The sequence below is a fragment of the Sorex araneus genome, chromosome 9 (assembly GCF_027595985.1).
Source record: "Sorex araneus isolate mSorAra2 chromosome 9, mSorAra2.pri, whole genome shotgun sequence".
NCBI lineage: Eukaryota > Metazoa > Chordata > Mammalia > Eulipotyphla > Soricidae > Sorex > Sorex araneus.
In genome coordinates this window covers 53810891-53828933 of record NC_073310.1, presented here as the reverse complement: position 1 = coordinate 53828933, position 18043 = coordinate 53810891, and the positions used below count along the sequence as shown (strand labels likewise).

At 38.2% G+C, this 18043-nt stretch overlaps 1 protein-coding gene across 1 annotated transcript in view; it reads right to left on the bottom strand.

The window, feature by feature from the left end:
• The window catches only part of ODAD2 (outer dynein arm docking complex subunit 2), a 153896-nt gene that overhangs the window by 39445 nt on the left and 96408 nt on the right, over positions 1-18043 (bottom strand). Inside the window, 2 exon segments of the mRNA XM_055117882.1 lie at positions 11744-11965; positions 13547-13735. Of these exon segments, the coding sequence (XP_054973857.1) occupies positions 11744-11965; positions 13547-13735 (411 nt within the window).

Sequence of the window (18043 nt, the reverse complement as noted above, 5' to 3'; positions counted from 1 at the left end):
GTGGAACCAGAACCAGATTTCTTGGGTCTTTCTCTCATGGTCTGGGTGATATGGCACCAACCTCACCTCTCTGAAACTCAATTTCTGTGTCTGTAAAATGGAGATGGTAACAATTTCCTTCTGGCTGGATAATAAGATTAGAAGAGAAAAAGTGTAAGTGCATTTTAAAATTGTGTCCAGTACCTAGGAAGCTGATGAATGAAATGATATTGCTTTCACTATTATCTAGCTCTCTTGCTACATCTCCACGCAGCCGGTTTTAAGCTTTTTAAGAAGGGACAGAAAAATACATATTGTGCTGGCGCAGAGGTGACTTAACAGGAGCAGGGTGAATTCATTATAGCAAAGCAGAATTGAGACAGACAAAGGAGACCAGGATTCTCAGAATCCAGACCCTCAAGAAATACCATTTCCTCCACATGCTCCCAGGATCCTTTTAAAGAACTTACAAGGCTCAAGGGCAAAGATGCTGCTTTGAGATCTACAAGAGAAGCCCAGAGAGAACCAAGAATGTGCTGAAAGTAGATAAAGGACCAAACATGATGGCCTCTCAGCTGTATTGCAAACCATAATGTCCATAAGTAGACAGAATAAGAGGGAAATTGTCTGCCATAGAGGCAGGGAGAGGGGTGGGATGAGTTGGGGGAGGGATACCAGGAACATTGTGGTGGAAAATGTACACTGGTGAAGGGACGGGTGTTTGATCATTATATGACTGAAACTCAAACATGAAAGCTTTGTAAGTTTAGCTCATGGTGACTCAATTAAAAAATTAAAAAATGAAATGTAAATATAAAATATAAAATGAAAAGAAAAAATGGCTTAAGAGCCTCCTTATTACAAGAGCTTTGCATATGCACTAAACTTGTAAGAATATAAAGAATTAAGATTGTCCTTCCCTCCTCCAGAAGAGATTCTTGTTTTGCGAGCCTTTCTACCAACAAGAAGCAAAGCTGCTGAAAAAATATGAAAAGAGTGGCTCCTACTGGGTTTCATAAATAGGCTAGTGAAAGGCAGTAATTTTCATTATATTTTAAGATAGCAAAAAAATGTTTTGAAACTAGATGTCCTGTTAGATTCTAAAATACAAAATGCAAAAGAAACCAACCAACCAACCAACCAACCAACAAAAAATCCCACCTTATCTAATTGAAGTGACCTCTGTCCCAAATACTGGTATCACTTTGACCTTATGATAGGTCCCTATTTCTCCCAGGAGGGATTCTGAGAACTGGTGCATGAGACACTGTTTGAAATTCATTTTATCTTGAGGCAATAGCAAAAAATATAGATATCACACTGGTTTACAATATGATGCCAATCACTGAGTATGTGGATTGAAGGACTTCACTTGTTTGGTGGACCTTACTTTCCCCATCTGCAAAATAGAAATTTCAAATGGATAATTCACTTATACATCAAGGTAGAGTAACAGAGACTACATTTACCTTGTTGACGTAAAACAACTAAGAAGAGGAGGCCTGACTGACAGTTCGGCAGGTAAGGCCTTGCACACAGCTGACGCCCTGGCACCATACATGGTCCTCAGAGCCCTGCCAGGATAGATCCCTGAGTACAGAGCCAGGAGTAAGCCCAGAGCACAGCCGGGTTGGCTCCAAAGCCAAAATAAACAAACAAATAAGGGAATATATAGAGAGAGCAATATATGTATAAAGCTGTCCATGCTCTGAACACCAGACAAGGGAAATCATCAGAGAAGAGGAAACCAACAATGGTTAAGTCTTGAGATTGTCCCAGTCCACTGTTCTGGGCTGCAGCACAGAGAGACCCAAAGAGGTGCTGGGAGGCAGACACGGAGGGTCTCAGCAACTACGGTGATGCAACAATCTCCAGATAAGACTACGAAGGATTCAAAAGCAGAGCACAGAGCTCCAGGCATCTACAGCTGGGCTCCCCCCGAATCTCAGCACAGTGTGGGGATCAGTACCTGTGAGTGGGGAAAATACTTGAGGATAAGAAGATGGGAAAAATACACTGTATGAAAGAGCAGAAGAGAAAAATCAGAAGTTCACACAGGCAGAACAGTAGTCGCTGACCTATCACACAGGAGGAACTGAAGAGGTGCTGTTCACTAAGGCGGTGCCTTAGAATCAGCCCCACTCTAGTCCTGCCAACACTGCAACAGAAAGGATAGAATTTCTTCAAAACATCAGAATTTCTGTTTTAAGACAAAACTCCAAAGTAGAAGATTATCATAAACCCTTAGGAACAGAAATATCAAATTCAATGCATTATTTTTGAAAATTGATTTCAGCAATGTCTAAAAATTTTAATAACATCATGATTAATTGGGCTCATCCTCAAAATGCCAGCTTCGTTTAATATTTGAAGACCAAATTATAATTTATCCTAAAAGAAACTTTAAGAAAACCATAAAATAATCTCAGACACACACAAAAAATTTAATAAAATCTAACATCTATTCTTCATTAAAAAATCTCATTAGGGAAATAATAGAAGAGAATTTCCCCAATCTGATAAAGAACAGTCATATGAAAAACAAAACATAACAAAACAAAAACCTGTGATGAACATTAAATGTAATAAGCACATTCAATAAATATATAGAGTTAGATGAAGATATTTGCCTCTATTGCTTTCTCCCAATATTTTAATGTTTTTGGCCACAGTAATCAGGCAACAATAAAGCACTCAGCTTTGAAAAGAAGAAAGTGTCTCATTTATAGATGACATGATTATCTAGAGAAGAGGTTGATGAACTATAATTTGTTTCAGTATGGCTCACAAAACAAAGAATGGTTTTCAATTTTTATACCATCAATAAAATAACTATAAAAATCAAAGAATCTGCGACAAAGGTAATGTAGTGATGGTGTGTAGACAAATAGAAAAATGAAACAAAACAGATATGTATTAAGCTTTCTTCTCTAAAAATTTCAAAAGAAATTCACTCCCCTATTCAAAGTGGGGAAAGAACAACATTTTCAACAAATGATGCTTTAAAAATTACCTTAAATTAATTTCTCCTTCCATAAACAAAACATGGTTCAAAGTGGAACACAATCATTTTAATGTAAAACTGTATCACTGTATCACTGTCGTCCCGTTGCTCATCAATTTGCTCGATTGGGCACCAGTAATGTCTCCATTGTGAGACTTGTTACTGTTTTTGGCATATCAAATACGCCATGGGTAGTTTGCCAGGCTCTGCTGTGTGGGCAAGATACTTGGTAGCTTGCCAGGCTCTCCAAGAGGGAGGAGGAATCAAACCTGGATCAGCCACGTGCCAGGCAAATGCCCTACCTGCTGTGCTATTGCTCCAGCCCATCCTTTCTGAAACAATCTATTAAAAAGTTTTCAGTAAATTAATGTAATTGACAGAACTGAAATGGAAAATTCTGAGTATTTTTGAAGCTCACTTTTTGATCCCATTTCCTTATAATAATATATTCTGGATAAAAAAAGCACTGTGACTAGTATGGTTACATACTACTTAAAGTTATTTAGATCAATTGTGCTGATCATTTAGTAACACATACAAATATCAAATTATTATACTGCATATCTGAAACTGATGATATTGTTAGCTTACAGGCTGCAGAGAGATACTGACTGTTCCTGTTACCTCAGCCTTTAAAATTCATTCACTTGACTCAAAAATGTTAGTGATACTTTTATTTTCCTGTGTAAGGCTTCAAAAGCAATGGATCTATGTTGGCTTCTAGATTCATCTTTCTTCTCTGGAATGCCATGGCATGTGCTGCATCTGTTGCCAAGACAACACTTTTAGCTCTACCCAATTTGAATGACTCACTCCTCATTCAGCCACTGCTGAACCCACTTCTGGTTGTATTTTCTGCAATCTATTCAATTTCCTGCCTTCCAAAAAGTTGCAGGCCTTAATGTAGCTTTCATCCACCTGCGATAGACATTTGTGAAAATAAAGCCAATGTCACCATAGGGAAGAGAGCTTAATGCCTTTTATGGGTGCTCATCATCTTTCTGTCTGATCACTTTTTCTGACTTGCTTCACTCAATTTTTCCTGCAACTCTTCCCTTTGTGACGTTACTTTCCTAAGCTACATTCTTATTGTAATTAGCAGATAACTTTGGGATAGCTCCTAGACTTTCATGGCTTTCAACATAGTTGCCAACAGCTCTAAATCATGTTCAACAGATTTTATAATAATATAAACTGTGGGCAGACACTCCTGAGACAGGAGCCTGTGTAAAATCATTAAGAGGTTAAGGCTAAATTATTCCCATCATATACTATGAAAGCAGAGGTCCTCTTAATTCATACAGAAGAGATTCTAATCTGGAAAACTCTGAATCAGGATTATTTTTCAAGATAATTAAACCAGGAAATCTTCACTGACCACTCAGTATTTTAACACACTCTTTGGAAACTTTCTCTTCCTTTGGCTTCTAGAGTTCTTAGTTAACCTTCTAATGTATGTTTACAATGACAGGTCTTCTTCTTAGTGATAATGTTGACATTTTTGAGGCGTCCCTAATCTCTGTCAAAATCATTATGGCTGAATAGCTCTCTGCTGATATTTATCAAATATTTGTTTTGTTTGTTTGCACCAAAGCTTTGTTTATTCTTATTTTGTTGTTGGGTCACACACAGCTGTGCTCAGGGCTTAACCCTGGCTCTGCATTTAGGGATCACTTCTGGCAATACTTAAGGGACCATGTACAGTGCCAGAGATCAAGTCTGGGTTGTCTGCATGCAAGGCAAGTACCTAACTTTCTGTACTATCTCTCCAGTCCCCTCCCAAATCTTTGCTTCTCTCTCCAGACTTGTGTTGTTCAATAAAAAAATCGCTAGCCACGAGTGCAAACTTAATACGTGGGTGGTCTAAATTGAGAGAGATGGGTAAAAAACACACTAGATTTTTAGAATAGTACAAAAAAGGACAAAAATATCTGAACTAACTTTTTAAATATTAAATCTCTTCAGTCCTATTACGTGTTAAGTAATACTATTTTGGTGGACTGGATTTTAAAAATCGAAGTTACCTTTTCCCTTCTTAAATTGTGACTACTAGAAAATGGAGCGTCACAGATGTGGCTCATATTACATTTTATGGGACAATGTTGGTGTAGCTCTAAAACTGAAGCTGAATTTTTAAATTGAAGACAATGAAAACTGAACTCAATCTATTCCAGATCCACCAGCTTGCTCTTTCCCTGTTAGAGAGTAAACATCAGTTGGCATGGGACAGATCTGTTGCATAACATCGGCTGCTGCTGTTGAGGAAACTGTTTAATGGAGGAACTCACTCTAAAATATATTATGGATAAATTGGGTGACAGGATGACCCTGGTCATTGTCAAATAATGTGTAATATTGCTCATGGGTAAATGAAACAGGAGTGTTTATAGGACTAGGAAAACACTACGGACTTTGACTAAAAAATGTGCAGCAGTAATTAGGAATGAAAACAGCCAAGGATTTTCCAAAATAATGGATAAAGCTTATTAAGCATTGAAAGTCAGAAATGTTAGCAGCTGCTCATTGTGACACATTCATTACAAGTATTTTATAACCATTTCACGTGCCACATTATTCTCCAATAATTATCTTGCCCACTAGAATCTTTATCTTGTCTGAAACTGGCGGAATTTTTTATGTCACTTTTTCCTTTATGTCACTTTTTTCCTTTTTCCATGGCTGAGCAGCTATCAACCCTCTTTATATAGTATTAACACTAAGTGTATCACATTCCGGTTTTTCCTCCTTAAAGGAAACCAGAGAAAGGAGACACAGTCCCTATGCTTCTCCTAAAACCCAAGAAGGTGCATTTCCAGAGAGACTTGCACGTACATCATGGCTGAGTAACACAATACCAACAATAAAGTCTTGTTCTCTACATATGTAATAACAGGTAGTTAAAGTTCAAAGTAGATGAGGTAGATTCTTTATACTTTAAGAGAGAAAGGGTCTAGAGTGTTACAAATTCACCTGGGGGGAGGGGGGAGGCAGGTGAATCCCTCCACCTACCCCAACAGAGCCCCAGCAGCCAAAAACCTCCAGAACCCAATTGCCACCTTGCTTATGACCGATTTCCACAGGCTCAGATGAGCCTCATCCATAAGTGAATCTGCTGCAAAACCGAGGTATGCGGGACTTGTGACCAAAATCTCCAGGTTTGTCCGAAGTTGGGAATGGGAGACCTCCCACCATCTCCCTGTGCTTCTGGTAGCCTGACAGTCACACCCACGAACTGCCTCTGGCACCATATAAGTTAAATAATGACCATGATCCAGAGACTTACAAATAAATCTCTCAGAAGAGAGCAACTCAAGAGCAACATGCTGCAAAGATGTCTCCTGACCCAAAATCACCATCCAGTTAAAAAAATTAAACTCAACTGTATCACCATATTTATGATTTTAGAATTTCTGGAGTTAACATCTCATATTCTACACCATAGATGTATCAAAACAAGGGTTTAATGGCTCCAGGATGAAATATAACAATCTTCACACAATTTCCTCTAAGGAAACTTTTTGGGATCATTTTTAGTGGATTATTCATTCATAACAAGCACCACAAAATAAATTATTTAGATCCTGCTTTGGGGGCATGTTTTGGGGGTGAGGGTGGAAACATTTGAAAAATAGTGGTGGGAAGGTGTAATGGTGGTGGATTGGTGTTGGAATATTAATGTAATAAATTACTGTCATCCTGTTGCTCATCAATTTGTTCGAGAGGGCACCAGTAATGTCTCTCATTGTGAGACTTATTGTTACTGTTTTTGGCATATCCAATATGCCACGGGTAGCTTGCCAGGCTCTGCCATGCGGGCGCGATACACTTGGTAGCTTGCCGGGGTCTCCGAAAGAGGCGGAGGAATCGAACACGGGTTGTCCACGAACACCCTACTGCTGTGCTATCACTCTAGCCTGTGAATAACTTTATAAAAATAAAGATTTTTTAAATGTGAAAAATACTTTTTTTGCTCTGATTCTTCTGCCTCTGTCACAATCACGATCACGATATCCCATTAATCACCAATTTCTCTGGCGGGCTCAGTAACCTCTCATTTTGTCCTTTCCCTGAGATCTTAGAAGTCTATCTCGACTTGGCCCTCCTAACAATGTTGCACTGGGGGCTCTTCAGAGTCAGGGGAATGATTCATTGATTTTTCGGATTGTTTTTTTTGGTTTCGATGTCATTAATTTCTGCTCTAATTTTTATTATTTCTTTCCTTCGGTCTGGTTTGGAGTCCTTTTTCTGGTCCTTTTCTAAGGTCTTGAGTCATGAAGTCAAGCTATCTATGTGGGTCCTTTCTTCCTTCCTGAGGAATGCTTGGAGAGCTATAAATTTTCCCCTTAACACGGCTTTAGCTGCGTCCCATAGGTTTTGGTAGCTCGTGTCTTCATTCTCATTTGTTTCTAAGTATCTTTTGATTTCTTCCTTGATTTCCTTCCTGACCCACTCATTGTTCAACATTGAATTGTTTAATTTCCAGGTGTTTGATTTGATTTTCCGTATTTGTGAGTGGTTAGCTTCTATCTTCAGCGCATCGTGGTCTGAAAAGATGGTTGATACAATTTCTATTTTTCCGATTCTATTGAGGTATGTTCTGGGGCCCAGTACATGGTCTATTTTAGAAAATGTTCCATGTGCACTGGAAAAGAATGTGTATTCTTTCTTTTTGGGGTGTAAGGCCCTGTATAGGTCTATTAGGCCTCTCTCTTCAATTTCTTCTTTCAGAGTCAGTGTTTCCTTGTTGAGTTTTGTTCTTGTGGAACTATCTAGAGGCGATAAGGCCGTATTGAAGTCTCCGACTACAATTGTGCTGTTAGTGATGTTACCAAGGAAGAAATACGAATGGCCAAAAGGCACATGAAAAAGTGCTCTACATCACTAATCATCAGAGAGATGCAGATCAAAACAACCATGAGATACCACCTCACACCACAGAGACTAGCACACATCCAAAAGAACAAAAGCAACCGCTGTTGGAGAGGATGTGGGGAGAAAGGGACCCTTCTTCACTGCTGGTGGGAATGCCGACTGGTTCAGCCCTTCTGGAAAACAATTTGGATGATTCTCAAAAAATTAGATATTGAATTACCATTTGACCCAGCAATACCACTGCTGGGAATATATCCCAGAGAGGCAAAAAAGTACAATCGAAACAACATCTGCACATGTATGTTCATCGCAGCACTGTTTACAATAGACAGAATCTGGAAAAAACCCGAATGCCCCAGAACGGATGACTGGTTGAGGAAACTTTGGTACATCTATACAATGGAATACTATGCAGCTGTTAGAAAGAAGGAGGTCAAGAATTTTGTAGTTAAGTGGATGGGCATGAAAAGTTTCATGCTGAGTGAAATGAGTCAGAAAGAGAGAGACAGACATAGAAAGATTGCACTCATCTATGGTATATAGAATAACAGAGTGGGAGACTAACACCCAAGAACTGTAGAAATAAGTACCAGGAGGTTGACTCCATGGCTTCGAGGCTGGTCTCACGTTCCGGGGAAAGGTCAACTCAGAGAAGCGATCACCAACTACATTGTAGTCGAAGGCCATGTGGGGGAAGGGAGTTGCGGGCTGAATGAGGGCTAGAGACTGAGCACAGCGGCCACTCAACACCTTTATTGCAAACCACAACAGCTAATTAGAGAGAGAGAAAACAGAAGGGAATGCCCTGCCACAGTGGCAGGGTGGGGTGGGGGGGAGATGGGATTGGGGAGGGTGGGAGGGACGCTGGGTTTACGGGTGGTGGAGAACGAGCACTGGTGAAGGAATGGGTTCCCGAACTTTGTATGAGGGAAGCATAAGCACAAAAGTGTATAAATCTGTAACTGTACCCTCACGGTGATTCTCTAATTAAAAATAAATAAATTTAAAAAAAAGAGTCAGGGGAATGAGATTTTGCTTGTTACTGGATTTTGCATATGAACACACCTCCAGCGTGGCTGCAGCTAAGTTCCAGTGGTCTTCGGCCGCTGGGAGCTCTGCTCGGGCTGCTCAGAGAGTCTCTTGCCCACATGCCTGGCTGTCTTCCCCGGGGCTCCTCGGAGGGGATGGGCTCCAGCTTCCCTCCCCACCTCTGCCTCTGTACCATGTCATTTTAGTGCCTTCTTTTGTCCAGTTCATAGACATTTTGTGGGCGGGTAAATGCAGCTTCATAATTTTCATAGTAGAATACATTTCAATCATGACATTTCTTGCATTAGAAAATAAATAATTTTCTAAATAAATTAGAAAATAAATAATTTAAGGTTATGTATTCCCTTGATATATGGCAATCTGAACCTTAACATGCGAACCTTATTAAATTTTCAAACTTTCTGAATTATCTAGGTATTTTTATTCTTTAACCAACTGGCAACTGTCCAATTATTATTGGTAATATGTTATTTTACCAACCCACTGAATAGTTTTGCTTTGTTTTGGGTTAAGCCTTGTTGTGCTCAGAAATAACTCTATGTGCTCAGGGATCATTTCTGGAGGTATTCAGAGGACTGTATGTGATGCTGGGTAATCAAACCCAGATTTGCTGCATGCAAGCCTAGGTCTTATCCATTGTACTATTCCTCCAGCTCTGCAATTTAGTTTGCATACCTTCATTTTGTTAAAGACAAATAGAGTAGTTGTTAATACCTTGTTAGTAATAGAATATATGATTTTACATTAGACAAGTCTAACCATTGACCAGTCCTCCTGACCCATTATCCCTGGCCTTGAATATTAGTTTCATACTATTTTTTGGTGTGAGGGATGAGGAGTAGTTAAAATAGAGGAGGGTGCATTATGACAATATTAGTTGGAATTGATCATTCTGGACTAGAACTCATTGTTGAAAGTAGGTAAAGGGATATGTATGATAACCTTTCAGCATCTGTATTGCAAACCATAATGCCTAAAATGAGAGAGAGAGAGAAAGAGAGAGAGAGGGAGGGAAGGGGAACACAGAGAGAGAAGAGGGAGGGAGACAGAGAAACAGAGAGAAAGAAGAGAGGTACCTGCCATAGAGGCAGGCTGGGATTGGGGCAGGGAACAGGTGACATTTGTGCTGGGAAATGTACACTGTTGGAGGGATGGGTTTTGGAATACTGTATGTATAATTGAAACCCAATCATGAACTTCTTTGTAATGCTCTCTCTCACAGTGGTTCAATAAAATAAAAAATTAATATTAGAAAAGTATTAAAAAATTAGACAAGTCCTTTTCAAAGTGTGAGTATATATGGAACAACATTTTTATCATTCTTTCACTGATTAAAATTAATATATTCTAATGTATCTTTTACAATTTACTTTTAAAAATTAGTTCTTAGTTTAAAAGGTGCTTTTTATGCCAGGTATTTGCCTAAAGAAACTAATTTGGCCTAATCTATGGTCTATAAGAGCAGATTTATAGTGGAAATGTTGACACACTTAAATGGAAATGGATTTTATTTCAGAAAAATTGGTATCATGTTCTTTAACTATATGTTTGAAGAATAAATTAAAATGATCATTTCAAAAATTGCCTATGGGCAGTTTTAGGGTTTTATTTTTCTAAATGTGGTCCAAATTTAGCATATACAAACTTGATTACTATGTGATTAATGAGAAAATTTGGTAATTCTTAAGATCAAATCCACTTTGGGCACATGTCTCAAAAAATAAAAATGTAATTTGGTAGTATAGTCTTCAAAGTGAGTAAATACAAGTAAAATTACATTATGCAAGGAAATAAGGTATAGAAAAGAAGTAATATTTTAAATCTGTTTTTCCTAATACAAGTAAACTATTGATATCAGGGTTTGTTCAGCAGTAGATTATTTGCATGTGTGAGGCCTTGAATTTGATCCTTAGCACCACAATTTCAGAAGAAATTCTACTGAAAAGCTCTAGGTGTTTTCAAATACAGACATAGGTCAATGTGAAGTATTTCTTCTCCATCTGTATATTATGTGAAGGTAAAGAAGATTTGATTAACATGCTTAAATATGTCTTTGAATTGGTCCTTTGTGATCTTATCCTTAAGACTGTCAAACTATTGGAGGCTAGAGAGAGAGTACAGAAGGTGGATTGTTTGTCTTGCATGTGAAGTACCTGGGTTTGATCCCAGGTACCATCTGGTACCCTGTGCACCAGCAGGATTAATTCCTGAGGGTAGAGTCAATAGCATTGCTGGGTGTGGCCCAAGAACAAAATTTCTTTTTAAAAGATTGTTAAACTGGGCCCGAGAGATGGTACAGTGGATAGGGCATTTGCCTTGTACACAGACAACCAGGGGTCAATCCCTGGCATCCTATATGGTCTCCCAAGCACCGCCAGGAGTAATTCCTGAGTGCAGAACCAGGAGTAACCCCTGAGCATCGCTAAGTGTGGCCCCAAAAGAAAAAAAAAGACTGTTAAACTATAGTCCAGATCTGCTGTTTCAGACAGTTCCTTTGTCATATAATTGACATCTGTGTGTTATTACCTACATGCTAAGTAAATACGATTACACATATAATTGTCATGTTATTTATATTTTCTTTAACCAAAAAATTATGGAGTGATAGCATTTTTTACTAAGTACATCTTGCATTCTTTAATTTATAAAAATTCTATCTCTATACAACTTTGAGGCAGCATAAACTACAATACATAGCCCAGCTATAGCCATGACTCAACAAGTAGAAAGTTCCCAAAGTCCAAATCCCCTGTTTAGTAAACTCTTAATGTTACTTAAATTTCTTTCCAGACTATATGACCAAACTTGGAATTAAACCACAAATTCATTCAAGTGTACCTTCACTGCACCATTCTCATGCATGGTGATGCAATTGTTGGCATCTTCTGAGAGTTGATACAAGGCTTGAGCAGTTGCTCTATGCACAGCCGTGTCCTGTGATTTCAGGTAACGCACTAATGGAGCCACTGCTTTGTGTTCACCAAAGGCCACTCTATTTCTGCCCCACATACAACATCGTGAAATAGCTTCTGCTAGATGTCGTCTCAGTTTATCATTATTCTGCACATAGGAAACAAAGTGTGGTGATGAGCATTATACTGATGCAGAGGTTATGTTTAGACACTGGATCTTTTTTTTCCCTAATGGTAAAATAATTTCTTTTCTTTTTTCTTTTTTCTTAATTGAGTCACTGTGAGACACACAGTTACAAGCTATTCATGACCAGGTTTCAGCCATACTATGTTCCATCACCCATCCCTCCACCAGTGTACATTTCCCATCACCAATGTCCCCCTCCCTCCGTCTTTCCCTCCCTCTGTCCCTTCCTTCCTACCTTTATTCCTCCTTTCTTCCTTTCCTCTCTCTCTGTCTCTTCCCCCCTCCCTCTCCCTCCTTTGGGGCATTATGGTTTGCAAACCATATGTATTAGATCTTATTACCTGCTTAGAAGTCAAGGAGTTAAGAAAAAGGACTAGTTCACTTTTTCAGGTGGCACTTAGAAAGAATTAGTATTTTGCTAGGTTACCCATGGATCGAGGTTTAATCCCAAATTTGATATTTTTTATGGACTAAATGTAGTCAGAGCACTCAAAGGTGATCAGGTATCTGGTACTGTTCGCTCATTCTGAGTTTCCTTTGGAATAAGTCTACTCAGAGCAGAGATGCAGATAGCAAGCATTTGAGTAGTAAAAACAATTTTTAAATGTTGACAAAAATAAAATTTAAAAAAAATCTTGGACATTGTTAAGGGAGTGATCACTTAATGAAGCTAAGTAGGTCAACTCTTCCTCCCCCTAACATCACTTCTACTTGAGGAGTACATCTCAGTCTCAAGGTGAAAAAGACAGCCAGCAAAGGCAATGTTTTGAGTCTACTATTTCTTTTCTGTATTATTTAGGCAGATCATGTCCTTTTTTATGTACTTCTCTACTGTAGATATAAGTGAATGGAACATGGTTTCTGTCTATTAACTTTACAGCGCTCTTCATTCAGGCAACCACTTGGTGTCTGTCTTAACTAAATCTGGCAGATGTTGTTAAGAACTCAGTGTTGACCATCCCTGAAAAAATTCCTAGACTAAGCATTCTTCCAATTATTAAATTTCTGCTGTATGATTTTTCTGCCAAGTGGTAGTCCAAGCTATGCTCAAATAGTTCTGGCCATGGTGAAGTCATTAGCTCTTGAGGCTGCTTATTCTCTCTGGCATAGCACTGGATAAATAATACAGTGATTGCCAGAGTATTGTAGCTCAAGAATGAATGCCAAAGAGCCAACCTTGCTACACATCGGGGAGATGCATTTAACTTCTGAAACTTGGTGTCAATGTTATGTTAAGGATAATAATGATTATGCTGATGAACAGGAGTTAAATATTTCCATAATATTTATATTTGCCACTAAACGCTAGTGACAAATGAAAGTCAGCTTCTATTTACAAACATTTTGTATAATAGCATGTGTAGCTTAAAATACATTGCCACAGAAATTTTTCTTTGAGAAATTAAAGAATCTGACTTAAACTTCAGGCATAAGTTATAATAATTAAACTTGTATCCTGGTCGCTGTAATTTAAATTTATTTTTTTTCACTATACCATTATATCTTATGACAAAATATATTTTCATAAAACAAGGTACTTACTGTATTTGCTAATTTAGATAATAAAGGAACAACTCCATGATCTGTAATAACAGCTAAATTTTCTTGATCTTTTGCAATATTAGTAATAGCAGCACACACACTTGCTAAGACTTCTTTATTATCTGATTTCAGTAAATTGACAACAAGTTCCAAACCACCAACAAAGGAACGGACCATTTCTCCAGAGTCCTAGGGAGCAATAAAAATAAAGACTATGTTAAAAAACCAACTATTTCTCAGATCACAAAATAATGACAAATCTGTGAGATACACCTTTAGTATAAAATGCAATTTCTAATTTCTATAGTATACATATTTTTCCTATGACTGCATAGAGCATGTGTATACAAAAACAATTCAATTTCAACATTTATCAAAAAGCCATTATGAGGGAGACACTATGGTAACTAATGGGTATTTCAAAGTTTGAAAAGTATAGTTGAGACCTGCTGTGCCCAGTATTGTTGTACTATTGTACTGTGTCCAGCCATGTTACATAAACTCATCTCAAAATCTGGATTTGTGAATACCACATCAATGCTCCTAGAGGAAACAGGAGTTGTACCAATGCTCTGGTCATAACATTTAATCGAACTATCAATACATAACCTTGATGTTTCTGTTCGAAGACATGGTATTTCATACACAGTCAATGCACTATCATTCAACACAAAAATAGCACACAGAAATTCATGCCTGAGTTAAGCTGATAGCAAATACACATTTTCTCTGTAAGGCACATCACAGCCTTCTTGCACTGGTGACTGGAGTCCATTTCAAACAATTAAATTACCATTTAGAAGGGTTCAAGAATAAAATAGTTAAGAGAATGAGAGTGTCTTCAGGTGCAATCTTGAAGGGTCTTATAAGTAGAGTGTGGAGTTTATTTACAAGCATTGAAAATCACTGAATAGGTTTAAACATTTTGGGGGAAGAGGATTTTTATCAATTTTATACCAAGGAGGGTATCTCAGAATGACAGGGATAACATTAAAGCAGAAAAAAAATTGTGTCGGGAACTTCAAGCCTATTTTACACATTGAGATTCAGAGGTGTGATAATTCAGATGAGGCTGATAGTCTAAACCTGTAGAGAAGATTGTCAATTTGTGAGGATTGGTCAGAGAATATAATCAATTCAATGATTAATTTACCCCATTACTGGCTTGACTACAGTGATAATATGGAAAAGGCAGGATTTGTTTTTTATTGGGGGGTAGGAGAATAAAAAGAAGAGTAATTGTTTGGTATTAGAAGATCTAAGTTGAATGAAGGCCCACAAGATTTTTTCCTGAATTCAATAGAAACTATTAGAATAAAAGGAGGGAAGGGTAGGAAAGCTGATTATTAGGGAATCTTAAAGTAGGAGGAAGACCAGAAAGTGGAAAGTCTCTTTTTATATTCTCTTTATTATGGGGTGCAGGTGAGAACTCTGCATTAGTGGGGACATGCAAAAGGACATACAGGTTTAGAAAGAAACCCAAGCTGAAGTGGAGAGGTTGACAAGTATAGAGTTAGAAGTTAATTAGTTGAGTTAGTTGAGTGCTATCAAGCATGGATAGAGTAAAGGGAAAATGAAAAGATCATTGAAAGGAAGCCCCAAATTCCTGATTTAAAGCAATGGCTATGTAACAGCTATTAATGACCTGGATTCATGTCTTCCTCAAATAATATAAATTAGTACCTTTTTGTTTGGCCACACCCAGTGATGCTCAGGCATTACATCTGCCTCTGCACTCAGGAATACTCCTGGCACTACTCAGAGGATTATATGAAATGCTGGGGATTAAATCTGGGTCAGCCACATGCAAAGTAAAAGACCTATCCACTGTACTATCCCCCTGGTCCCTAAATTAGTATCTTTTGAGTCAAGATCTTTATCTTTATCTGAAATAGTGGTATGCACTTGCTACACAATGCCTCAGTAAAGCCACACAATAAGCATACAAAACAGGAATTCTTTCCATTTGGGTTTTTTAAAGTGAATGTTCAAAGATGAGCTTCATAAGGTAGATTATATTCCTTATCAGGTAGTGATCTAATGTTTTAGTTAACTCAGTCATTTTTTAAAACCAATAAATCATCTCATTCACATTTCTTCCAAATCTTTCCATAGTCCCCCTGCCCTTAGCATAATATCCAAATAATATCTAACTCCATGCACATACCCTAAAACAGTGGTTTCTCTCAGAGTCATGGGCTTCAATCCCCGAGGAGGAGATGCCTTGGGTGGATGAAATCTATACAGATTTTCATTTTTAGAGCTTCCCTGGTGAGTCTGAACTTGAGCAGCCAACCTTCAAGCTTCCAGTCCTCTGATGCAGACATAAGTATGTGTCTGCATGCTTGTGCTCATGCCTTTTTGGGGTCAACTTCTCCACATGCCTGGGAATTCCTGCACATCCTTGGCTACCATCGAAGGTGCAATTTCCATCATGAAGTCTGTCCTGAGCTTCATGTCTGGTGGAAACCATGTCTCTTCTTATGCCTAGTTCTTTCATAACATTCATCACTCAACTCAAAACAGTCATGCTTTAATGCTTTACCTTTCACCTTGAACTCTGCCTTTGACAGGGAGGGAGGGACTCTTCCTGTCCTATTCATTGTTGCATGCTTAGTTTCTATAAATGTTCCTGTGCCAATTTGTGTACTATCCACTGAATTTGATTGCTTGCACACTGATAACTCGAAAAGAAAACTTTCATTTAAAGGCCTAACCAACCAAACTAAGCTTTTAGAGAATGGTGAAGGAAAGGATCAAGTTAGGTTCTCTTCAAAGTAAGTCCAACCATCTATTGTGTTTCCCGATTGCTGTGGGAAGTGACATCAGCATACTGGTAGCCTTGTTCAGAATAACAAATTTAAATACAATTTCTGATAGTCAGTAGATGCTTTTACATTCTGATGTATTGATAAAATCATTTTGAAAATAGCTTCTTTTATTTCTAGAATTATACAATACAGGTTTTTATGAAATATGTTAAAATATTTTACTTTTATTGTAATTTATATTATTCCTCTCCTGATGGAAGCTATCAGCAAAAGATGATAAATATGAATTTATTAATTTCCAATTGAATACCTATCCAAATTAAAATTACTAAGTATTATTTGAGGTGCTTATCAATGGTAGTTGTTAGGATGGTAGTATTTTATTTCTTGTTAGGAATTAAGCCGGAGCAATAGTACAGCAGGCGATAGTGCACACGGGAAACTCGGGTTTGGTCCCCAGCATCTCACATGGCTTCCCGAGCACCATCAGGAGTAATTCTTGAGGTCAGAACTGGGAGTAGCTCCTAAGCACTGCCAGTGTGACCCAGAAAGCCATAAAAAAGTTCTTGTTAGGAATTAAGAAAGCCACAGAGAAGTGTGAAATAAAAAGGGTCGAAAGGGAGATTTGAATTTAGAGTTGTATGATCCCAAAGCTTCGGTATAATTCTATGACATGTGACTCTTAAGCACATGCAAGATTTTTCACACTAAGTCAGAAGGAGAAATACAAGGCAGATCTCATTCAAAGATGGTATATAAAGAACCAAACAAGCTAATAGACAATGTCTGATTTAAACAAATCTTTATGAGAACAGAACTGAGGTTATACAGGAGTGGAAGTAGGCAGGAAGAAACTTGTGGACAATGGTGGCGCAATCTTGGCACTTAGGTGGCAGGTATGGGATGGTAACACTGCATGCTGAAAACACTAAAATGCTTATATTCTTGTAAAGCATTGATGCCTCAATTATAAACACAAACAAAGGGGGTTAGGGCTTGCTCTTCAGGCCCGTGTTCTCCCTTGAACACAGATCTCACTTTTTTTTTTTTGCTTTCTTTAACACTCTGGAGAAACCTGTGCTCTCTCTTGAAGACACAGTCCTTTCTTTCTCTCCCCTCATGTCTTTCCTTCTTATTTTTTATTTTATTTTTATAAAGTAGTTCACAATATTTGATCACATTTAATATTTGAACACCAATTCCACCACCATTATACCTTCCACCACCATATTTCAGATGTTTCCATCCTAAACCCCAATCCCTGGCCCAAAGCAAAACTGAAATAATTGTATAGTTTGTTATGAATAATCCACTAAAAATAAGACAGAAAAGGTTTCTTAGAGGAAAGTGTGTGAAGATTGTAGTATTTCAATCTACACTTGCACACTGGGGCCATTAAGCCCTTCTACAAGAGGTTAACATGTTGTTAAAGATTGAGTCTTGTGTGCTTATATCTATAGCTGTATAAATATATTTCCTCTTAAAATTGGTTGCCTTCTACTTTAAACCCCATAAAATGTGGTGTGCTACTCTCAGAATATTAGTGGTGTAAAGTATGAGATGTCACATGGCCCAGGAATATATTCACTGATGGGTGAGTCTCGGCCCTGAGCATGTGGAGAGCGGCCAAGAGCAAAGCAGCAGTTGAGTTCTAGAGGTTTTCGGCTACTGAGCTGGCTCCATTGGTGGGGGTGGGGGGGTGAGGGCCTCACCCGCCCCGCTTCGG